The 23,580-nt window shown below is 36.8% G+C and overlaps 4 protein-coding genes across 7 annotated transcripts; 1 reads left to right on the plus strand and 3 right to left on the minus strand.

The window, feature by feature from the left end:
* Positions 1–7,314: 7,314 nt before the first annotated feature.
* Chsy (Chondroitin sulfate synthase) lies at positions 7,315–17,613 on the plus strand. Of its 2 annotated transcripts, XM_086835130.1 has the most exons (7): positions 7,329–7,465; positions 7,827–8,143; positions 11,595–12,475; positions 13,321–13,461; positions 13,659–13,824; positions 15,723–16,136; positions 16,199–17,613. In XM_086835130.1, the coding sequence occupies exons 3-7, from the start codon at positions 11,708–11,710 to the stop codon at positions 17,218–17,220; spliced, it is 2,511 nt and encodes an 836-aa protein (XP_086691256.1). In that variant the 5' UTR covers positions 7,329–7,465; positions 7,827–8,143; positions 11,595–11,707; the 3' UTR covers positions 17,221–17,613. The 2 variants fall into 2 exon arrangements, with proteins under 2 accessions (XP_020812211.2, XP_086691256.1); XM_020956552.2 differs by having other exon boundaries at positions 7,315–8,143.
* Positions 13,939–15,678, minus strand: Alp11 (Alkaline phosphatase 11). Of its 3 annotated transcripts, none has more exons than XM_086835143.1 (3): positions 15,578–15,678; positions 14,277–15,516; positions 13,939–14,211 (listed from the first exon to the last, which is right to left on the minus strand). In XM_086835143.1, the coding sequence occupies exons 2-3, from the start codon at positions 15,514–15,516 to the stop codon at positions 14,018–14,020; spliced, it is 1,434 nt and encodes a 477-aa protein (XP_086691269.1). In that variant the 5' UTR covers positions 15,578–15,678; the 3' UTR covers positions 13,939–14,017. The 3 variants fall into 3 exon arrangements, with proteins under 3 accessions (XP_086691269.1, XP_086691280.1, XP_020812212.2); XM_086835154.1 differs by having other exon boundaries at positions 15,586–15,604; XM_020956553.2 differs by lacking the exon at positions 15,578–15,678 and having other exon boundaries at positions 14,277–15,571.
* Positions 17,614–18,817: 1,204 nt separating the features above from the next.
* Positions 18,818–20,578, minus strand: Ldaf1 (Lipid droplet assembly factor 1). Its single transcript, XM_020956507.2, has 5 exons — positions 20,460–20,578; positions 20,211–20,397; positions 19,771–20,053; positions 19,249–19,461; positions 18,818–19,179 (listed from the first exon to the last, which is right to left on the minus strand). The coding sequence occupies exons 2-5, from the start codon at positions 20,211–20,213 to the stop codon at positions 18,929–18,931; spliced, it is 750 nt and encodes a 249-aa protein (XP_020812166.2). The 5' UTR covers positions 20,214–20,397; positions 20,460–20,578; the 3' UTR covers positions 18,818–18,928.
* A 1,405-nt stretch (positions 20,579–21,983) lies between these two features.
* On the minus strand, positions 21,984–23,577 carry LOC110187147 (uncharacterized). Its single transcript, XM_020956561.2, has 2 exons — positions 22,613–23,577; positions 21,984–22,521 (listed from the first exon to the last, which is right to left on the minus strand). The coding sequence occupies exons 1-2, from the start codon at positions 22,782–22,784 to the stop codon at positions 22,211–22,213; spliced, it is 483 nt and encodes a 160-aa protein (XP_020812220.2). The 5' UTR covers positions 22,785–23,577; the 3' UTR covers positions 21,984–22,210.
* Positions 23,578–23,580: the final 3 nt, after the last annotated feature.

Below are 23,580 nucleotides of genomic sequence, written 5' to 3' on the forward strand. Positions count from 1 at the left end.
TGAATTTATAATACCCTATGCAAGGATATGAATTATATTGGGGAATTGTTTATCTTTAAAATATTTACACTCTCATTAAATTGTTAAATATCAATAACATGATCCCAAATGGAGCTCCACCAAAATGATTCAAATTTATAATCAAATATAAAGAGCTTCCGATGAAGTAGCTACTTGTATAATATATTTCGATAGCTTTAAGGCATCGACATTTTTATAGATTCTGCCTGTAAGTGGAATTTCTTGAAAACCAACCACTTTATTTTTAAACACATATAAATATGAAATATCCTCTTTCATTTATTATTTTATATATTGATTTAAAATCATTCTATATTCATCTTCTTTATCTATACAATATATGTATATATAAAGTTTTTCACGATTTTCCTGGCATCCCTGCTTCTCTGTGCGGTTTCCATGGAATTTTTCGGGCGGAAATGCTTGAGGACATTGAAGTGACAGATTTAGCAAATGGAAAAAGGGGGCAACGGATCGAACTCGAATCGAATCGAATCGAGTCGATTCAAATTGTATTGGAGCCAGAAACCGGAGCGTGATCGACGTCATTGTCGTTGGCACGACATTTGGTTAAATTATGGCCAGAGAGCTCAGTGTTGACCAAACGAGGACAGTGAGGAGGGGCACCACCTCGACACCACCACCTCTCCCCCTCTCCCCCCTCACAATGAACCCCTTCTCCGCCTGTGTCCAAAGCTGTGACTGTGTTCCATGGGTCCAGATTGAAGCGGCTTCGATTGTTTTTTGGCCGGGCCCAGGCGCTCTGTCAATCAATGGATGTGGGGGCGAGAGTGTGTCAGGCCTTACTATATGCTACATATGTGTATATATATAGAGATATATATATGTAGAGTAAGACATATATATATGTTAGGGGCGTGGCTGACCCCAAAAAGCCAAGCCACAGGCCAGCTACTTGCCGTCGTTGTCTTTCATTAGTCGTGATTAGTTTTGAAAAGGAGCACAAAGTGTATAAAAATTGGCAATTTGAGTCTGTTGTTTGCTTAGCTACCAAATACCAATGGACAGGGTATATATTTGAAGAATATACGACTAACAGAGTACTCTGTAAATCACTTTATATATATAAAGTAATAAATTAAATTAAATTTCTAATATAATTTTGGGTAATCCAAAAGGGAATTTTAAGGGGATTATTAAGATATTCATTCCTGCATGTTTTCTTATACTTTAAATATTAAAAAAAAGGGTTTAAATCTGTCCTTAAAGTTCTCAAGTATAAAGTCAGCTAGAATTTTTTTTAACAAAATAAACTGCAAAGCAAAACATATGTGTACTAAAAAATAATATTACTTATCTTCTAAACAAGATCATTAAGTGTTTTTATGTATATTTATTATATATTTTTATTTATAATTTATACTTCAATTAATTATATCTATTTGTTAAAATGAACTTAATATTTTCCTACTGAAAAGTCACCTTTCTAAAATGTCTTAAAGTTTTTAACCAACACTCTTAAGCTCTCAATGAAATATTAAATAATTCTAGGGTATCTTTGGAGTCGCCACATTTTCAGCTCCACCATTCTTGCATTTTTTGTTTTCTTAATTCGAATTCGCGCCACGCGCCACATAAAAAAAAAAAAAACAAAATAAAAAAATACAGAAAAAAACGGGGAAAAAATACAACAAAAAAATAACAAACACACCACTTGGACTTGACAAATTGCGAGCAACGTTTACAATTGAAACAATTTAATCAAACAACCGGCCAGAGAGTGAAGGGAGGGGAAGCGGCAAAGCTGAGGGGGAAAAACGGTGGCAAATCAACACAAAATCGACGCTGAGTTGCACATTTTGTTGCCCCAGCAAGTCAGGGAAAATAAATATTACAAAAATATATATTTGTACATTTCTAAATAAAATGCTGACAAAATGTACCAAGTCTGAATCCAGGTGAAAATTGCATTCTGGCAAAGGGAAAGCCAGAAATGATTTTCTCTATCCAGATCATTAAATACGATATATATAATTGCAATTCAGTTAATAATCTTAAGTTAAGTAGTTAATTAAGCCATTAGTTTAAAGCCTGGCTACTTGGCAACTGGTTTGTTCAATGAAATTAAAAGCTAACAAGAAAGGTGAAGTTTTTATACCCTTGCAGATTGAATTTCGATCACAAGGAATTAATGCAATATAAATTATTTATATTTATGTTAAAAAGACAATTAAGTAATGCCTGCTTTCAATTCATTCACCGTTGTGCATTTTCCTCTATTTTTAACCATCGTAATATAATATAGTAGTCCGATTTACACCGATTTTACACACAATTCTAGATTAATATATAATGGATATTTATCAAATTTGATGAAAATCTGTTGAAAACTGGAAAAGTTATACTTTTCTTTTCTTAAACTTTTCCGATCGTGCCCATTGCCGATATATATATGTATATATATAGTCCCCCGATCCTCCATGCTCTGACTTATATACTAGTAAAATTATATAGGAGAATAACTCTATAGTTTCATTGTAATAGCTCCAAAACAAATCTCGCACATCTGTGCTTATGATTCCCAACTGGTTCTCACCTCCCCGGAACGAAGTGCCTGCTGCTGGGCTCGTCTCAGAAATGTGTTGTGTTTAAAAAGTTGCAAGTCATTGTTTACTAGTGTTCAAAGTTAGTAACTGATCATACATACTTACTGGTCATAGATACTTACTGCTCTTAGTTACTTAATGCTCATAGTTAATCAATGATCATAGTTACTTACTGATCATAGATACTTATTTGTTTTAGATACTTATTGTTCAGAGTTACTTACTGCTCATAGTTAATTGCTGATCATAGTCATTTTTTTCTTAAAATGTTCTGATCGTTGCTATGGAAGCTATATACATATATGTATATATATAGTCCCCCGATCCTCCATGCTCCGACTTATATACTAGTAAAATTATATAGGAGAATAACTCCATAGTTTCTTTGTAATAGCTCCAAATTAAATCTCGCACATCTGTGCTTATGATTCCCAACTGGTTCTCACCTCCCCGGAACGAAGTGACTGCTGCTGGGCTCGTCTCAGAAATGTGTTGTGTTTAAAAAGTTGCAAGTCATTGTTTACTAGTGTTCAAAGTTGGTAAGGGATAATCCATACTTACTGATCATAGTTACTTAATGCTCATAGTTAATCAATGATCATAGTTACTTACTGGTCATAGATACTTACTGATCATACATACTTACTGGTCATAGATAATTACTGTCCAGAGTTACGTACTGCTCATAGTTAATTGCTGATCATACTTATTTATTTTCTTAAAAACTTCCGATCGTTCCTATGGCAACTATATATATGTATATATATGGTCCACCGATTCGCCATGCTCCGACTTATATAGTACTAAAATAATATAGAAGAATAAATGCATAGTTTCATTGAAATGCTCTTATATTTGTTCCAAATAAAATTTCGCACATCTGTGCATATGATTCCCAACTGGTTCTCACCTCCCCGGAACGAAGTGACTGCTGCTGGGCTCGTCTCAGATATGTGTTGTGTTTAAAAAGTTGCAAGTCATTGTTTACTAGTGTTCAAAGTTAGTAACTGATCATGGAGAAACCGAAATTGATTTGGCTGATCAAGGCACTCCTTAAAGAACTATATATTCTTTTGAAGATTTGATTCTTTAAAGACTTTACAAGGAGTGTGTTAATGAAGAATATTTTTTTATGAATTATTATATATTAATGACCAATTTCACTTTGTCAGCCTAGAAAATTCGCAATGAAAACTCAAAGCAAAATTGATATAGAATAAAAAAAATATAGGGAGAGATGGGTTAGGGATCTGATCACTATATATATTATATTTGAAATGCCGATGGGCAAACACATGTCGACGACTGTGCTCCTGCAAAGGTGAGTGATTAATGTGCATTTAATTGCGGGTTGGAAGAGGTCGCTTTGCGAGATAAATTCGAATTCGATAAGTGGAACTGTGGGCCGCTAAATGTTCCCATTTATTAATGATTAAATATATATTTATACATATGTATATACCGGCGATGTATAGATAAATAAATAAATAATAAATAAAGTAAACAACATCGCACCGATCTGAGATAGAAAACCCCATTTGCATATCAACTTTTCGCATTAAATTCAATTGAAAGCTTTTCTCACTTTAGCATCATTTTGAAATTCAATGAGCCGCCCTCGCCCTGCGTTTGCTAATGTATTTATTGCCATTTCGATGCGAGCACAAAATTTATGATGGCATTAAGCAAATGTTAAATGCAAAATAAAATATTGTAAGGCCGGTGTAAGCAATAATTTAGCAATTTATAGTGTTAGTTGTAATTTACACGGACCGCAACATAACCAAGCACCCCCTTTTTCTCCCTCCAGATTCCTAGTTCGGTTCCCATTCCGGGTCTGAATATTGGCGGGGAATTAGCATGGTTAATTGTGTGTTCGCCGCTGTCACTTTAGCTGAAACGCATTTATATTTCACTTCCCACTTTTTATCATTGCAACAAGTGTTTTGTTAATGATATATACATATATATAGAGAGGCAAAGGCATTTCGGATCGTGATGGATAGCTTTTACGTTGTAAGTGCGAGAAATCTGGGAGGAATCGAGAGTTATGGGATAATATTTGCATTATTTCTATAGACTTTAAGCGATCTTCTGGGGTGTCTTGGTGTTTTTGGGAAGATAAGATTGACTAATTGATATTATTTTTATTTCTTTATTAATCAATTATTTATTTTGTTTATCTACATTAGCTAGATTATTTACTTGTTCTTTTATTTATTTATTTATTTATTTATTTATTTATTTATAAAACATAATTCAAATAAATAAATAATTAAATTAAATAATCAAATTAATTCCCAGGTATAACATAATAATTAATTCTCGTTTCATATTAATATAATTTATTTTCTATAAATCTTAGATTGTTTTTTACATTTTACACCGGACTTTTGACATTAATCAGTGGCGCCAGCTGTGCGTTTATTATGTAAACTACCAGCAAGCAGTGCTAGAAAAATACGATAGATGGTGCTGGTGACTGACTGAACAAATTGGATTTTTAAATCAAATTTTAACGGATTTTAACGGGCTCCATTTTAATATATTCTTATTAAAATAGTAGTTTTTAATTAAATAAATCTATTTATTTTCAAGAAATAATAGACAGAGGGACCATTTTACATATTTCACGCTTCTGACTAAAACTTTTATTCCATTTTTTGAGCCAATATTTATTTATATTTTATATGTATATTTTTTTTATTAACTAAAGCTTAAAAATATCATAGCTCAGCAAAAAATTCATTAATTTTAAATCGGAAAGCGCTCCTATGTTAGTTTTTATGAGGATAATAAATCTGCATACTCAGTTAAAATTTAAACAAATTAACATTTTTTTTAAATTTTAACGATGTGACCCCTTATAAAAAATGTAAAAATTTTGTTTTCCGCCTGAGATTGCTACATAGATTCGGCTTTTAATGCTGATCAAGAATATATATGATTTATAGGGTCGGAAATGACTCCTTTACTGTTTTTTAAGCTTCTGACTGAAATTTGAATACCATTTTTTAAACCAATATTTATTTATATATATGACAATTTTGTATTTAACTAAAACTTAAAAATATCATAACTCAGCCAAAAATGCATTAATTTCAAATCGGAAAGCGCTCCTATGTTAGTTTTTATGAGGTTAATAAATCTGCATACTCAGTTTAAAATGTAAAAAAATTGAATTTTTTATTAATTTTTTAACATTTTAACCCTCATAAAATTTTGAAAAAAATTAAAAATTTTGTTTTCCGCTTGAGATAGCTAGATCGATTCGGCTATTAATGCTGATTAAGAATATATATGATTTACTGGGTCGGAAATGACTCCTTCACTGAATTTTTAAGCTTCTGAATTAAATTATAGGCTATAAAAATAGCATATTTTTTTCTAAATAATTGTGGATATGCGGTTTTCGAATTCAAAGCTAATTTTTGGGTTTATTTATTCCTGCTATTTCGTGCTTTATTATTGAACTGTCAGTAAATTCCGCGAACTATAAACGCGGGAGTAACGAAGCAAATAATTTCGATGGCCACATGTTGCCATGCCACACCAAACACACACCACACACCAAACACACACCAGGCACACCACATGGCGAGCCCAAGAAGACACGCAGCTCCACTGATAGCGACGCTTCTGCGATGAGCAAGCCTTCTATCAGATACAGATACGCACAGCCCACTCTTACTCTCTCTCTCTCTCTCTCTCTCACTCTCTCTCTCTCTCTGTATCTAGACATCTCTCACACAGATACAGAAACAACACACACTTACAGGAGACTGGTGCAAACACAAACAAACCAAACTGTGACACAACTTAAGATATATTTTTTACTTTATTTATAATTAATAATAAAATATTTTGTAGACTTTATTCCCTCAAAGAGATTATTTTTTTATGCATCTCCAGTATCAATTTTCTAGCTGAGCATCAGTAACCGAGTTGATTTAGAAAGTCATAGAGTTACTTAGGAAAATGCAATTAATTTTTTTTTTAGAAAAGGGAAAGAAGAGAGCTAGATCAAAAAGCATTTTTGTATACAAAAGACAATATGAAAAAATAAAAAATAAAAATAAATAAATAAAATAAATAATAAATAATATAAATAATTAATAAATTAAATAATAAATAAAGTAAATAAATAATAAATAAATAAAATAAATAATAAATAAATTATATAAATAAGAAAAAAATAAATAATAAAAAAAATAAATACTAAATAAAATAAATAATTAATAAATTAAATAATAAATAAAGTAAATAATTTATAAATAAATTAAATAAATAATAAATAAATTATATAAACAAGAAATAAATTATATATTTTTAAAACCAATACTTATTATATTCTAAATTGAATATAAATGAGATGGAAAAGAGACAGATCAAAGGGCATTTGCTTATAGAAAGGCCAATAGGAAGATTAATAAATAAAAAGAAATAAATAAAATAAATAATATATAAATAATAATAATAATATACATATTTTTTTAACCAATACTTAGTATATTCTTATTTAAATTTCGAAATACATTTACTTTTATTACTATTATTTCCATTAATTAACCTAAAAGAGTTTCTGTGATTTATCGTGACTTACCGTGATCACCTGTGACCTGTGCGCATCTCTGATGCCTTGCAAACACAGCTGACGGTGAGAGAGATAGATTGAGAGAGAGAGAGAGAGAGAGAGAGAGCTGAACAGCGGCAAAAAGTATCTCTCAGTTGTCGGGGATCGCCGCAGAGTTTAGTTCTTGGACGTAATTCAAAGTTTTTTGACGTTTCTCCCCGTCAAAGCAAATAACAAAAAGCAGCTCTCCTTCTTCCCTTAAGAGAAAATTAACAAATCAACCGAAAACGCAACCGTATTTTGTGTAAATTAAATTGCTGCATAAGAAATAAAAGTATTTATATATACATATAGAGTGAGAGAGAGAGAGAGAGCGAGCGAGTGAAGATGATGATATTTTGTTAACAACAAGTGGCTCTTTATTATTATAATTATAATAATTATTATTATTGTTGTGCGTGCTTGGCCAAAGAGAGTTTTATTATCCGTTTTCTGACGTATTTTTTTTTTGCGTGTTATGTGTGTGTGTGTTTTTTTTTTTTTTTGTGTGTTGCCGTGAATCGACCTTTGCGAACCTAACGTCGTAACCAGCAAAAAAACAAAAAAACAAAAACAAATGTATAAAAAAAACAGCAACAACTGGGCAGCTAATAATAATTAAGCAGCGTGTTTCAGAGACAAGCCAGAGTGTGTGTGTGTGTGTGTGTATCTCTGAGGGTGTGGTGGTGTGTGAGCAACCAACTAACTAATTGTCAACAGTCCACGAATTGCACTCGAGCAATCCAAGAGATACGAGCTGAAATCTTACAGATACTACTCTACGTTTAAGTACTCCAAAATCAATATATCCATATGCTCCCCGATCATCCGATTCTTCATGCGGCGACGGCGAAAAAGTGCGAAAAGTGCTAACTGTGCAATCGGTGGGGCAAACGCGATCAGGTAGAGGAACAACAGAACACACACAAAAGTACACACACAGGTGAGTTTTGCTTAAAAATCCGAGAGATACTCGTGTAAGCTAAATACACAAGTATTTCCAATGGGGGGGGGGGGAAGGCACTTGGATATAGGAAAATAGAGTATTATTTAGGGGGAAGTTACTGAGGAGGGAGTAAGGTCTAGAGTAAATAGTAATAATAAATAGTAACGTTTATAGATAGTTTGGTATAGTATATATGGTAAAGTATAGTGTATATAGTATAGTATAGTGTATATATATTATAATACCATATAAATAGTAAAGCTTATAGATAGTATAGTATGTTAAAGTATGGTAAAGTCTACTGTATATAGTATAGTGTAGTTAATATATATTATAATACTAAAACTGAAGTTTAGGCACCTCAATTAAGATTTACAATTCGAGACTCTAGCCTTAAAACCAAGACAAACTTAAAAATAACTATACAAATTTTAATTAAACTTCGAGATTCATAGCCAAAAATTCAAGCATTTTCTTAAAAACCATTGGAAAATCTTTACAAGGTTAAAAAAGTCACTGAAAGCTAGTTTTCCAGACGTAATATTAACAAAATACCCAAAACATTAGCCCCACAATCTATTGAAGTTAAGAAACTTATAATAGAAATTTTAGAATTTGAAAAAAAGGGTGTTTTAGGGTTTCGAGTTAAACAAAAACTTCTTAACGAAACATTAAAAAAAAATACAAAAATTTCCTGAACATCAAAATAAGAACAAAGCAAAGCATATTTCCCTGACTTAAGACCAGGAATAGCTTTAAAAAATGTTAGAAAAATCAATTTAAATTAAGCAGTTTCTGTTCTAATGTAAATATATATGAAACAAGATTTTTTGGGGTCTTTAGTTTATTACAAACTTGCCTTAAAGATACTTTTAAAAATCACAAAACTTAAATTATAATTGAGGGTAAAATTGACGCTTTGTGATTTTTAAAAGTATCTTAAAGGAAAACAAAAACTTCCCTTTAAGATACTTTTAAAAATCTTGTATGTAGCTCTTAAATTCTTTTGTATTTATTAAACACAACTCTATGAATCGTTTCCATATACATGTGTATATATATAAACATATATAAAAATATGAAATATAAAAAAACACTTTCATATTATGGCATATATTTAAAAAAAAAAAAGATTAAAATACTTAGCCTTAGTCTCAGTTTCAGTCTCAGAATCACTTTGCGACTTGCTTAAATGCCTCAATTTGCTGTCAAGGTTCGAGAATCCAAGTCCCAATCTGAATCCAAATCCGAATCTGAATTCAACTCGAAACACTTGTGTGGCATTAAAAAAAAAGTGGAAAATAGAAATAATAAAGAGATCATTAAAAAAGGCAACCCTGAGTTCAACGACTCATTGTGTACCCTTCCACTGGCCGTGTTCTGGCTGATAAGCCTCAAATAAATGAGAATCAGATTCAATAAATCATTGAGTAGAGTATTTGGGGCTTATCTCCCTCCCTCTCTCTCTCTCTCTCTCTCTCTCTCTCTCTTCCTTTCTCTCTTAAAAATATAATCGAGAAAAATAATAGGGAGAGCATAAGTTGCATAATTAACCCCAAAAACAAAATACCCCCCCAAAGGTTGCACACCTGTCGACAGGCATGCAAAATGTGCGTCATCTACACGGAAAATAAATATTTACCCGGCACTTTAATGGACTTTTCCTTGAAGATTTTTTACTACTATAATTTAGAAAATTTAATAACAAATAAATCAAGCATTTATTTAGTGTATTTCATAAAAGAAACATAAAAAGATGTACATTTAAAGTTAGATTTAGATTTAGAAAAGAAAGCCAAAAAGAAAGCTCTGAAATTTCCTGAAACTAAGAGAGTTTTTCCTCTGATATTTTTCCTAGAAAACTACATTTTCTTCAAGTACTTTCCCATGTTTTTCTTCCAAAAAAAAAGAAAAGAAAACCTAAAGGAAAAGCTAATGGAATGGCATTCCGTTTCGCTTGAAAAAGAAATGTATGTGTTCCAGTTTACGTTCACCGCCTTTAGATTTGTAAACCAAATAGTTTTCCAAGCTGTTTGTTTATTGAATTAGTATTTGGCTTTGGACTCGGGGCACACACCATCCAGATTCGAGGAGATACATTCTCGAGATGATACCCTCCACAAGGTGTCCGCCATCCGCCTGGCATGCTCTCAATTGTTTTCCAGACCCAGAGAGATATATCTCTCTTTTTGCAGTCCAATTTACCGAATCGCCTCAATTTATAAATAGAATTTTTCTTTTTTTTGTGCTGTCTGGGACCGGGCTGAGCTCCGGGTGTTTACGTATACTCAATCTGGGCTCAAGTGTCTGTGATCCACGAAGATCGCACCCTGAACCGGACACCCAGTGCGTTGCCAAGGCAGCTCCTCCTACACGTAAATGGAGGGCCAACTCCAATTCCATTTCAAATATTTGCCATCGTTCACTCCAAGTGGCACCGAGTAGAAGTATGTATATAAGGTATATGGTATCGGATTTCTAGGAAAATCATTTAGTTTCAAGAAACTCTTTTAGGTATTTCACCAATTCCTGTATATTATTATTATTTCTTGTTAATATTTTGTAAATGAATGGAGTTATTATTATACAAGTATAGGAAATTACTACAAGTATTATTTGAAAATCATTTAGTTGCGAGAAACTCTTTTAGGTATTTCACCAATTCCTGTATATTATTATTATTTCTTGTTAATATTTTGTAAATGAATGGAGTTTTTATTATACAAGTATAGGAAATTACTACAAGTATTATTGGAAAATCATTTAGTTTCGAGAAACTCTTTTAGGTATTTCACCAATTCCTATATATTATTATTATTTCTTGTTTATATTTTGTAAATGAATGGAGTTTTTATTATACAAGTATCGGAAATTACCACAAGTATTATTGGAAAATCATGTAGTTTCGAGAAACTCTTTTAAGTATTTTACCAATTTCTGTATATTATTATTATATCTCTTTATTATTTTGTAATTAAATGGAGTTTTTATTATACAAGTATAGGAAATTACTACAAGTATTATTTGAAAATCATTTAATTTCGAGAAACTCTTTTAGGTATTTCACCAATTCCTTTATATTATTATTATTATTTCTTGTTAATATTTTGTAAATAAATGGAGTTTTTATTATACAAGTATAGGAAATTACTACAAGTATTATAATATTATAAATATTATACTAAATATTTCACCCTAATCTCATAAAAAACAAGTTCATAAATCATATAAACTCAAGTCTTCCCTTAACCTTACTCACATTTCTATGATTTAAACTCACTTATTATTATTAATTTAGCATTTTTTACTGCTGGTAGACTCCATAAAATAGGGGGAATCTCTTTCCTGTGCCTTCCCTGACTAGTTCAGATCCCATGAGTAATATTTACCGACGCGTGCCATCAATTTCAAGAACACTCTCCCCCATATTTATATTTCCCCCACACAGCAATATACATATACAGTGAGTGCAAAAGAGAGATTTCCATGCCCATGAAAGCTGCCTAAAGGAAGCACCTATATTTGAGATTTTGGGGCATTATCTCTGAACAATCCAAAGTCATGCTAATGACGCACACAATGACGAAGCGCCATCAATTGATCTTTGGCTGCTTCGGGATCGCTTTGGGCCTATGCATTGGCTCCATGCTGAAGAGCTATCGTACCCTGGAGAATGTGAAGCATTGCAGTTTGCGGCCAACGAACCTCAAGACACCGGCGGAGATTATTGGATTGCGGGATGAGGATACCATACAGAATTCGCAAAGGAATCTAGTGTTTGTGGGTGTAATGACCGCCAAGAGCTTCCTGGAGGGCAGGGCGAGAGCTGTGTACGATACGTGGGGCAAGGAGGTGCCCGGACGGATGGCATTCTTCAGTTCCGAGGGAAGCTATTCGGATGATCTGCCGGTGGTGGGATTGCGCAATGTGGACGATCGATATCCGCCGCAAAAGAAATCCTTCATGATGCTGCACTATATGTACGAGCACTATATCGATCGATTCGAGTGGTTCATCCGTGCCGACGATGATGTCTATATGGAGCCGGATAAATTGGAGAGATTCCTGCGCTCCATCGATAGCTCCAAGCCGCAGTTTATCGGTCAGGCTGGTAAGGGTAATACCGAGGAGTTTGGTCTGCTGTCCCTGGAATTTGACGAGAACTTTTGCATGGGCGGACCCGGAGTGATACTCAGCAGTGAGACACTGCGACGGGTTGCTCCGCACATTCCAACGTGCCTGAAGAATCTCTACAGCACCCACGAGGATGTGGAGGTGGGCAGGTGTGTGCAGAAGTTCGCCGGGATACCCTGCACATGGAACTATGAGGTGGGTTTGCAATTGCATTTTCTATATATACATATTATACTTTTATTTTGGTATTTAAATAAATGAAGATCGTATTAAATGATAAATTTTAAAATTTCATAGCTAAATATTTAAAATAATTTCAAAAATCAACGAATTTGAATCCATACTTATTGAGATTTTTAATATGACCGTTTTTTCTATAAATCCAAATTTAAAATGTCCATAACTAAGTCAAAACTGCATTAATTTAAGTTCGGAAAGCATTCCCATGTTAGTTTTTATTAAGTTAATAAATCTGCATACTCAGTTAAAACGTTTTAAAAATTAAAATTTTTATCAAATTTTTAAACATTTTAACGATGTAACCCCTTAAAAAATTTTGAAAAAATTGAAAAATTTTATTTACTGCCAAAAATAGCTAGAAAGAATCCCCTGTTGACGCTGATCAAGAATATATATATTTTATAGGGTCGGAAATGACTCCTTCACTTTCTTTTAAGCTTCCGACTGATGATGCAATACCATTTTTTAATGGATATTACCTATATTTTTACATGCATATTTTTTCGACCAATAAATATTTTAAAAATTCATAACTAAGCCAAAAATGCATTAATTTCAATTCGGAAAGCGCACGTACATATGTTTATTTTTAGCAGATTTATAAAACTGCATACCATTTAACATGTGAATTTTTTGGCCGATTTTTGAAAATATTTACGATGTAACCCCTTTCCTTTTTATTAAAAATAATTCAAAAGGGGTATATTTATATAGATTTTTTTTACTTTTAATTTTCTCGATAATATATATGTTTTTTAAAATGTTTCCTATTTTATTATATGTATTTTTGTATCTCACAGATGCAGTATATACTGCGTCACAACTCCAGTGGCCGAAATGCATACACTGGTAAGCTGAAAAGGAAGGAGATCCATAATGCCATTACCTTGCATCCCATAAAGCAGGCACCGCTCATGTATCGACTTCATTCCTATGTCCAGGTGAGTTTTCAAGGGAAATGGAGCAGAGATATTATAAAGATATAATATATAGATATAAACATATATTTATAAAGATATAATAATGATATTATAAATATTATATATACATACATATATTATGTAGAAAAACTAAAGCTCCATTTTCCGATTTTACTGAAATTTTGTAAGGATATATCTATAGATATTTGTATTCACAGGGTCTAAAGGCGGAGGAGATGCGTCAGGAATCATTACTCCTGCATCGGGATATCAAGCGAATGGCCAAGTATCTGGAAGTGCCAGATGAGAGCACCTATATGCTGCCCAGTGCCTCACCCGAAAGTAACACCGGCAAGCGGCTCTTTCAGGATCACAATATATTGGGTAAGTTCACTACCATATACCCTATTATATCCCCTACTATATCCTATACTATATCCTATACTATATCCAATACTATTTCCCATACTATATCCCCTACAATAATATCCCTTAAAATCCTTTACAAAATCCCCTCAACGTGGTATTTATTTAAACAAACACAAGAACAAAAAATTTACTAAGAAAATCCAAGGATCTAAGGCTGCTGATCCTGATTGCAGAGGGTCAGACCCTTGCCCAGACAGGCGGCATAGCTCATTAGATGGGGCAAGAGATTCTGCTCCATGATGCCGCCAAAGAGATGTGCCTGTGGACCCATGGCAAATACGACCACATCCTCGCCAGCATGGACACCCTTGCGTCCCTTGATAAAGCTCGGTGTGAAGGAGGCTGCAGAGAAAAGAAGATCAAGATTGATATCCCAAATTTATGAAGATCCTTGGAAGACAACTCACTGGGACTCAGCTTCTTTTTGGGACTCATCCGGCGGCCGGCATTATCCGAGCTCTGCCACTTGCCCACGGCATAGTTAAGGGTACTATAGGGCACTCCATCCAAATCCCGCTGCAGCTGCTCGTCCATGCCCAGAATGGATGTGCCACGATTAGCGGCACCCGCCATGGTCAGCGTATGCGAATGATCGGAGGTGACCACCAGCAGGGTCTCCTGTGGGTCAGTCATCCTGAGAGCTGTCTCCACGGCCTCATCGAACTCGAGGGTCTCGTCCAGGGCATAGCCCACCCGTGTCTCATGGTGTCCATGATCGATCCGCCCGCCCTCGATGAATACAACATAACCCTGCCCATTCAACCGACTCTGCTGCTCCAACTTCTCCAAGGCGGCCGCTGTTAAATCACTAAGACGTGGCTGCTCCTTGGTGGCAGCCAAATGATACGGCATGTGGCTATCACCGAAGATGCCCAGGAGGCTACCATTACCGGAGCAGTTCTTAAGCTCTGTCAGCGAGCGGCAGTAGCATCCTTGTGGATTCGTTTGACGCCACTGGAGTAAGAGATCCTTGCCATCACGTCGCTCATCGGCAAATTTGCCAAGGCCACCGCCCAGAAGCACCTTAAAGTTACGTCCCGGCTCCTCCTCCATCAGCTGACGGGCAATCTCCAGCTCCTCGCCACGCCGCGAGACATGGGCATAGCCACCGGCGGGACTGGCATCCGTGAGACGGGTGGTGGTCACCACACCGGTGACCTTGCCCGCCCGCTGGGCCAACTGCATCAACGAGTCCACCGGCTCACCGCTGGCACTCTGACCCAAGCAGCCAACCCGTGTCTTTACCCCGCCCAAATAGGCGGTGGATGTGCAGGCCGAGTCCGGGATTTGGGCATCGATGCAGTACGTCTTGCTGAGACCGGCATAGGGAAAGCGTTCCACAGCAAGCAGAGACTCCTCACCAGTGCCACCGCCTCGCTGTCCCTTCAGGATGCGGGCAGCAGTGAGTGTGGTAATGGATAGACCATCTGCCAGAAGCATCACCACATTCTTGGCCCTCCGTTTGTCCGGTGAAGAGTCTCTAAGCCGGGCCAAACGCTGCTGGAGTTGCTCCTGTGCCTGACGTATCCAATAGGAGGCCAGCTGTTCATCCGGCAACTTAACCTCCGCCGGCAGCTCAGGCTCACCAGAGACCAGGATGAGGTTTAGGATAAACGAGAAACCGATCAGCTTGGCTTGGGGCAACATCTTGACTAGGCCGGAGCAAAAAATATATAAAGGAAAACATAAAATAAATAAATGCGAATACCAACTGACAGGCAACGATGGGGATTTATATAGGCCAACTAAGACAGCAGGGAACTTAACAGCCTATCCCCTCCTGGGGTTTGGGTAGAGATAACCTGGTTTAGCTTAATCCCAAACATTAATTATTTCTCGCTTTCTTTTTTCAGGCATAAGTCCGGAACTGAATAAATTCGTGCCCGGCAGTACCGATGACCTGTTGGATTGGTCCTTCATTGCTCGCAGCTTGTACTCGGCCAGTTCGGCGAACCCGAAGCAAAAGATTGATTCAGCCATGAGGGAGGGTCTTGAGGATGTCATCACCGAGGTAATGGAGAATATTAACAATTATTCCCGTCAACGGGGACGTGTCATTGAGTTTAAGGAGCTACTCTATGGCTACCATCGTCTGGATGCCTTGCATGGTCAGGATTTGATATTGGATCTGCTGCTCATCTATAAGAAATATCGGGGCAAGAAGATGACAGTGCCAGTGCGAAGGCATCTCTATGTGCAGCGTGCCTTCACCGGGATCTTTGTCAAGGAGTTTGACGAGGACTTTTACAACGTAACCCTACAGCAGTGTAAGTACAAGTAATGATCTTCTCCGGCTTTAAATGTATTTAATTAGCATTTTCTTTGGTAGGTCTCCTGGGTAACTTGTTGAAGAATGGCATGGCCCGGTTGAGCAGTATCTTTCCCATGCCCAGCGGTTTGCTGCCACCCACGCAGGATAAGATTGTATTTGTCCTGCCGATTGCTGGCCGGTTGGGCACCTTTGAGCGTTTCCTGCGCACCTATGAGAGGGTCTGCATACGGGGACAGCAGCATTGTGACCTATTGGCTGTGATCTTTGGCTCGTCGGACGAGCTGGGTGACCATTTGCAACTCCTTAATGATTTGCATGCTCGCCATGTTTACCAGCAGGTGAATTGGATTCAACGGAGCAGTACCTTCTCTCGTGGCGTGGCCCTGGATGTGGCAGCACGTTCCTCGTATATACGACAAGAGGATATCATTCTGTTTATCGATGTGGATATGGTGTTTGAGGTGGAGACCCTGCAGCGAGTGCGAATGCATACGCAACGGGGAAAGCAGGTGTATTTGCCCATTGTTTTCAGCCAGTATGATCCACAGAGGCGTGGCGGGGGATCAGCGGATGAGGAGACGGAGTCGGAGTCGGAGTCGGAGTCACCTCGAATCGATGATGAGAGTGGCTATTTCCGGCAATTCGGGTTTGGTATCTGTGCCATCTACAAGTCGGATATTCTGGATGAGGATATCAATGGCTTCGATAAGGACATCACCGGTTGGGGCCTAGAGGATGTCAAGTTTCTGGAGAAGATTGTTCGCGTGGGGACACGACAACGGGGCTTCCTTAGCAACACCGCGGAGCTGCCCTTTGATTATAATGAGGCTGCCGAGCAATGGCGCCGGTTGAGTGTATTCCGTGCTCCAGATCCCACGCTTGTTCACATCTACCATGACATTAGCTGCGACATCCAGTTGGATGCACCGCAGTATAACATGTGTCTGGGCACCAAGGCCAATTCCCTGGGCAGCACGCGGCTGATGGAGCAACTGTTTCACAGCAATCCGCAGAATGTACAATTTGCAGCCGATTTTAATCGACAGAAGCAGCAACAGCAACAGCAGCAGGCCAGTTGATCCGATCCCCATATTGATTCCGATACGGATCCATAACCAGTGATCCCGCCAGCGTTCCTGCCACATAGTATTCCCAGCCAGCATTTAAGTCACATTCGAGTCTGTTTCGACTCTTCCTCTAGCCGATTATATTCTATGGATATATATTATATAGTCACAAACAAAAAAATGGGTACTTTTCTGATCCGAAATACTACCCTAGACGGGCACTCTCTTAGAGTATCCAGTGTCCTGGATTAAAAGTCAAAATTCTATTTTAAATACTGGATTATCTTGGATTATCTTTTTTTATTCCAATTTGAATCCCTTGAAATGTTTCTTTAATTTAATTATGAATAGTTTTTAAAAGGTATATAATAAGCATTATTAAATTCCGGTTTTGTTTTACTTAAACTTTCTTGAAAAGATGAAGGATTACTTTTTTTTAAGTATATTTATAGGTTTAGGAATCGTTATTTAATCATAGCATATTTTCTTAGGAATCCAAAATTTCATTAATTGCATAAACTAGGAGGTGAACTAACCGCTATATTTAAACTATTTCTTAGTGTTATTTCAAGAAATCAGATTTGAATCCTGTATACAAGAAAACACCTCTATAACTCCTTTAATTCCTTCTTTTTATACCCTTGCAGGGTATTATAATTTCAGTCAAAAGTTTGCAACGCAGTGAAGGAGGCACCTCCGACCATATAAAGTATATATATTCTTGATCAGGATCAACAGCTGAGTCGATCTAGCCATGTCCGTCTGTCCTTCTATCCGTCTGTCCGTCTGTCCGTCTGTCCGTCTGTCCTTCTGTCCTTCTGTCCTTCTGTCCTTCTGTCCGTCTGTCCGTCTGTCCTTCTGTCCTTCTGTCCGTCTGTCCGTAAACTAGTCTCTCAGTTTTGAAGCAGAATGAAACTTTGTAGTTAGCCTTCTATATGCTCTCACTCGTATATATGTCGGAACGGGCCGGATCGGACGACTATATCATATAGCTGCCATTGGAATGATCGGAAAATTTTTACAAAAAAAATTATAACATTTTTAGTTTTCAACAGAATTTGATCAAATTTGAGATATAGCCAATATATTAAACTTTACAATTTTGTGTAAAATTTTATGAAAATCGGACTACTATATCATATAGCTCACATAGGAACGATCGAGAATTTAATACAATTAAAAATTATAACTTATCCAGTTTTCAACAGATTTTCAAATTTGACATATATCCATTTTATATTAGTCTTAAGTTTTGTGTCAAATTTTATGAAAATCGGACGACTATATCATATAGGTACATTACAAACGATCGTTAGATGTGGAGGAAAAATGCAAATCTGTAAATGCAAAATAGCAAATATAATATGTATAGGTGAATGAAATGAAAGCAGGTATTACTTTATTGTTTTTTAACATAAATTTATATAATTTATTTTGTATGGATTCCCTAATCATCGAAGTTCTATCTGCAAGGGTATATAAACTTTGGCGTGCCGAAGTTAGCTTCTTTTCTTGTTTTAACATATTTCCGAGTCATTTGAAAGTCTTTTTCCACACAGCAAGGGGACTCGAAAGGGGAATTATTTAGATGATTTTTGTACAAACAATATTTCAAATGCTGGCAGGGGCTGCTTTTTATTTAATATATATATAATTTTTTTTAATAACTATGTTTGTAAGAATTAGTAGTAGGAGAAGGGAATGAAAAAACCTTATTTCCTTATGTAGTCGATGTGGGTTCCTCGGTAATGGCCACCGAGGGTGTAGGAGTGACATTTCTTTGCCTGCTTGGCGCCTCTCTGAGCATCTTGAACAGGTTAATCTTGTGGCGTTCCATGCCATCATACAAGCCATAAACCTGCGAGAAACCAAAATATGCGGCCACAGCAGCCACACCAAAGAGAGGTACTATGATGATGAAACCACCGAGGCAGGCAAAGAACACCATAGATACAATGGTGAGGAGAGTGCCTGCAAGGAGGACCAATACATTTGATTATAATTTGAAAATATTGCAAATCCTAAACCCGAAAAACAAACCTTCTAGTACCAAAAGGCCAGTGAATGTCATCAGCATGGTGGCTATACCAAAGCCAAAGATAATGAGGAAGGGCAGTAAAAAGACCAAGCCGGCGGCCAGCAGGCAGATGGCAATGTGAGGATTCTTGGCACACCAGGCGGCCATGGATTCCACAATCTCTCTGCCACCCAGCTCGGACATCACAAACTCCACCAAGCGTCGCAATTGTATCCCTGAAAAATATAATAAATATAAATATTAGGGTTTACTTTCTTTGAAAACCATAATTTCTATGGGGTCCAAGACATTCTTGGCATGTTTAGACGACTTTTCGTAAGCTCAATTAATGAACAAAAAGTAATGTCAAAGTCCAAAGATTTGAATACAAGTTGAATATGCAATTAAACTTGAATTCAAGTGGCGGCTCCTTTGAATTACAAATATAGAACGTGAAAACCTGCTCATCAGATGTTCAAAATTAAATTAAAATAATTACTTTCAGTAATTGAGAGACTCTAAAACTCGTTTTATGGCGTACATACACGTCTTGTATAGCATCTGCAACAAGGACTCCAGGAACTGGTCATGGCCGGTGGCCATTGGCCGCGCTGTGTCCTCCTGCTGCGACTTCTTTGTAGGTTCAGCTGTGTCCTGTTGCTGTGCCTGCCTTGGTTTAGATGTGTCCTGTGGCTCAGATGTGGCTTCCTGTTCCCGTTGCGCCTTCCTGGGCACCGATGTGTCCCCTTGTGATCCTGCGGCCGATCGCTGGGCAGCAGCAGCATTCGCTTCTCTGGCTGCCGCTTTGCGCGCCTTGTTCGAATGGCCCTGCAATCGGAGGTGGATGAATGATCATCATGAAACCGAAATCGATAGTGATTAAGCGCCGCCGGCTCTGAGGCCATCAAACGTGATGACCTTTGGCATCATTCAGAAATTCCCCATCCTCCGGAGAGCAGCCGGCGAACTGCACCCACACACCTACCATGTTGTTGGCTCCTGCGGCTAAGTCAGAACTTGGAGACGGATTGCTGGGCACATTCCAGGTGGAGTTCCGTGTAGTTATCGCAGTTCCGTGTCCGGTTGTGATCCAAAAGCAACAGCAAATCAAAATAATTATGAGAGGAACGTAAACATTGAGAGCGGGCTGCCAACTCGCTGCTGAGGAGCTCCTGCGGGGATGCCAACTCAGTCACAAGAATTTTATTCAAAATTAACCCACAAAATTACTTACCACAAACTAAATAAGAGATTTACAATTTAAATTAAAGCCTAAAAGTGTAAAAAGCTTAAATTGATGTTTCTTGTAAACACTAAGTTGTATTTTAATGAACTGAGAGCTTTGCCTCTTCTGTCATTGAGTTTTAACATTTATTTCCAAGTATCCTTAGATCAAAGGATTATATCCTATTTTCATATGATCTTATTTTTCCTTGAAACATCTACTTTAATGAAACAAAGTGCTAAGGAAATAATGAACACTATATATTAATAATTAATAACAATTTCCAAGTATTTTAACGAACATTTTAGTACAAAAATAAAATTTGAAAGGAATGCTGCAAAACATAAAATATTAAAGTCAAGATATAAGCTATAGTTTAAGGTAAACGCTTAAAAAGCAGTAAAGGAATTATTTCCGACCCTATAAACCATATATATTCTTGATCAGCATCAACAGGCGAATCTGTCTGGGTATAAAATAGAGAAACACATTTTTTGTTAATTTTTTCAAAAATTTATAAGGGATTCCATCGTTAAAAATTTAAAAAAAATTGGGAAAAAATTGAAATTTTTTAAAATTTTAAATTAAGTATGCAGATTTATTTATTTCATAAAAACTAGCATGGGAACGCTTTCCGATTTGAAATTAACGAATTTTTGGCTTAGTTATGATATTTTTAAGATTTAGTTAAACAACAAATTATCATATAATTTATAAATAATTATTGGCTCAAGAAATGGTATTATAATTTCAGTCAGAAGCTTAAAAAAAGTGAAGGAGTCATTTCCGACCCTAAAAACCATATATATTCTTGATCAGCATCAACAGGCCAATCTTTCTAGCCATCTTCGGGCGAAAAACAAATTTTTCAGAAATTTCCCATTTTCATAAAAAAAGGAAAGGGGTTACATCATTAAAATTTTAAAAATTTTCACATTTTAAATGGAGTATGCAGTTTTATTAATCTGCTAAAAATTAACATACTGCCGCTTTCTGAATTGAAATTAATGCGTTTTTAGCTTAGTTATAAGATTTTTAAATTTTGATTTGTCAAAAAATTGCATATAAAAATATAGGTAATATCCATTAAAAAATGGCATTGCACCTTCAGTCGGAAGCTTAAAAGAACGTGAAGGAGTCATTTCCGATCCTATAAACTATATATATTCTTGATCAGCATCTACAGGCCAAATTTTCTAACTATATCCGGCCGAAAAAATATTTTTTCAGAAATTTCCAATTTTTGGGAAAAAAAAGGAAAGGGGTTACATCGTTAAAATTGAAAAATTTAATTTTTTTTTAATTTTAAACTTAGTATGCAGATTATTTTCCTAATAAAAACTAACATAGGAACGCTTTCCGATTTGAAATTAATGCATTATCGACAAAGATATGATCCATTTCCGATTCACTTCCCTTATAGCAACTGCAAAGTTATTATATATTAACTTTTAGAAGTTAGCTTCTTGTTGGTTTTTAAATTTTGGGCTCAACCAGTTATTGTTTATATATTATACCCATTAAAAATACTAATTTATATTAAATAGTCCTTAAATACTTTAATAATTTGATTAAGCTATGAAAAAAAAAGTGTAATCTTTAAAGCGTAATTTCCTAAAAGTCGGTTTTCGATTTGGTTTAGTTTGGGCAACTAAATTAGTGCTTTAGGCTTTAAGCTACAATAAGCACAGAGGGGGCAGTCTGTTTAAACAGTGATTGAGAAATCACATAAATATTGAAAACCCGATGGGGGTATGGGGTTAATGGAGCAGGAACCGGAGTCCGTTGAACGGTGGCCGCTCCGAAATCCTTTCCGCCATCAAACGCTCGCCATGCACAGTCATTCCGCAACGCAGTTTGGGCGCGTGAAGAAAATTCAAATCGGCGGCACGATCACGACAAGGAAGCGGCAGCCATCCATACACCTGTGACTCCAGGATGGGTACACCTTTGGCCAGTTGACGCTGTCGCTCCAGCTGCTTCTCCGGCCAGGTGTGGGGCAGGTAGCGCAACGGATTTGCCGGCTGACGTTGCTCAAATTGGGCGTAGAACTTCCGAGTTAAGGGATAAACTGGAATTGAGAGAAAGTAATTAATAGAAATGAATTAATTAATTAGAAAGGCAAAGAACTTTGCTATAGGACTGCTAAAGGACTCTGTTACCTTGACCCACTGGCACAAAGGCATCGTACAGTCTGATGTGACGATTGGACTTCTCGATAAGCTCCTTTTCAAAGTCGTAAGGCAACGGTCGTGGATCACCCTCATGATGATCCTGTCCCTCGCCATCCTCCTCGCCCTCGCCCTCATCGTTGACCTCGGCACCTGGCTTCATATTTCACCTATTTTCACTTTCTGTTGCAACAGCAAGTCGTATTCCTGCTGTTGCTCCTTCAATGCCTGCAGGAGCACCTTTCTATCCGTCCGCAATCGGTGGCGTGCTCAGTACGTTTGACTTGACTGCAGCCAGCAAGGACAGGAAAACTGCGCCCAGGTCCTTTTGACTACTGCCTGCCGCGCCTGTCTTTTCACTTTTACCTCCATTTGGCAGCAACTTGTACTCATTAAAGTTTTGCTATTGTTGCCGGATGGCAGGCAATGTTGCCAGCACGGCATACATACGCATCCCCATGACGCACCCACCTTACCCAACGCCCAAGGAGCCACAGGCCAGGCACTGCGGGTGGTGTGACCCACAATCACAGTTTTTTTTTTTTCGCAAAAAAAAAACGTCAGAGAAAACTACGAACGACGGGGTATCGGAGCAGGAGCAGGAGCATTGTAGGGGCTTAACCCTAAAAAATGGCAAGTTTCTTGGTCCCCACCTCCAATCATATATACCTCTATATATATTGGCTCCATTTCATGTCGTTGCCGTAATTTGGTACAAGCCCAAAAAACCGAATCCTTGAAGTTAAACAGCAATTTCCGAAAATAAACCCATTTCGGAGGGGGGGAGGCGATTGGCATTGCGTGTCCAAACAATCACAGCCACAAATCCGGGGAGAGCGGGGTAAGCCCAGGAGGGAGCAATACCACATCCTGCCGGTCGTAATCCGCATTTATGGCCCCCGAAGTTGTGCAACCTCCTCGATGTCGATGTCGCCAATTTCCGGCCCTAATCGAATCTA

The sequence above is a fragment of the Drosophila serrata genome, unplaced genomic scaffold, assembly GCF_035046125.1.
Source record: "Drosophila serrata isolate PLE 108 unplaced genomic scaffold, ASM3504612v1 contig_36, whole genome shotgun sequence".
Lineage (NCBI taxonomy): Eukaryota > Metazoa > Arthropoda > Insecta > Diptera > Drosophilidae > Drosophila > Drosophila serrata.

Excerpts from the sequence above, each read along its gene's own strand:
- Chsy (XM_020956552.2), top strand. The coding sequence starts at position 11,708 with ATGCTAATGACGCACACAATGACGAAGCGCCATCAATTGATCTTTGGC. Across the intron at positions 12,476-13,320 it reads CCTGCACATGGAACTATGAG|ATGCAGTATATACTGCGTCA; the intron begins GTGGGTTTGCAA and ends TGTATCTCACAG. Across the intron at positions 13,462-13,658 it reads GACTTCATTCCTATGTCCAG|GGTCTAAAGGCGGAGGAGAT; the intron begins GTGAGTTTTCAA and ends TTGTATTCACAG.
- Alp11 (XM_086835143.1), bottom strand. The coding sequence starts at position 15,516 with ATGTTGCCCCAAGCCAAGCTGATCGGTTTCTCGTTTATCCTAAACCTC. Across the intron at positions 14,212-14,276 it reads CAAAAAGAAGCTGAGTCCCA|CCTCCTTCACACCGAGCTTT; the intron begins GTGAGTTGTCTT and ends TTTTCTCTGCAG.
- Ldaf1 (XM_020956507.2), bottom strand. Across the intron at positions 19,462-19,770 it reads GCAGATGCTATACAAGACGT|GGATACAATTGCGACGCTTG; the intron begins GTATGTACGCCA and ends TATATTTTTCAG. Across the intron at positions 19,180-19,248 it reads TGGCCTTTTGGTACTAGAAG|GCACTCTCCTCACCATTGTA; the intron begins GTTTGTTTTTCG and ends TCCTCCTTGCAG.
- LOC110187147 (XM_020956561.2), bottom strand. The coding sequence starts at position 22,784 with ATGAAGCCAGGTGCCGAGGTCAACGATGAGGGCGAGGGCGAGGAGGAT. Across the intron at positions 22,522-22,612 it reads CTTTGTGCCAGTGGGTCAAG|TTTATCCCTTAACTCGGAAG; the intron begins GTAACAGAGTCC and ends TCTCAATTCCAG.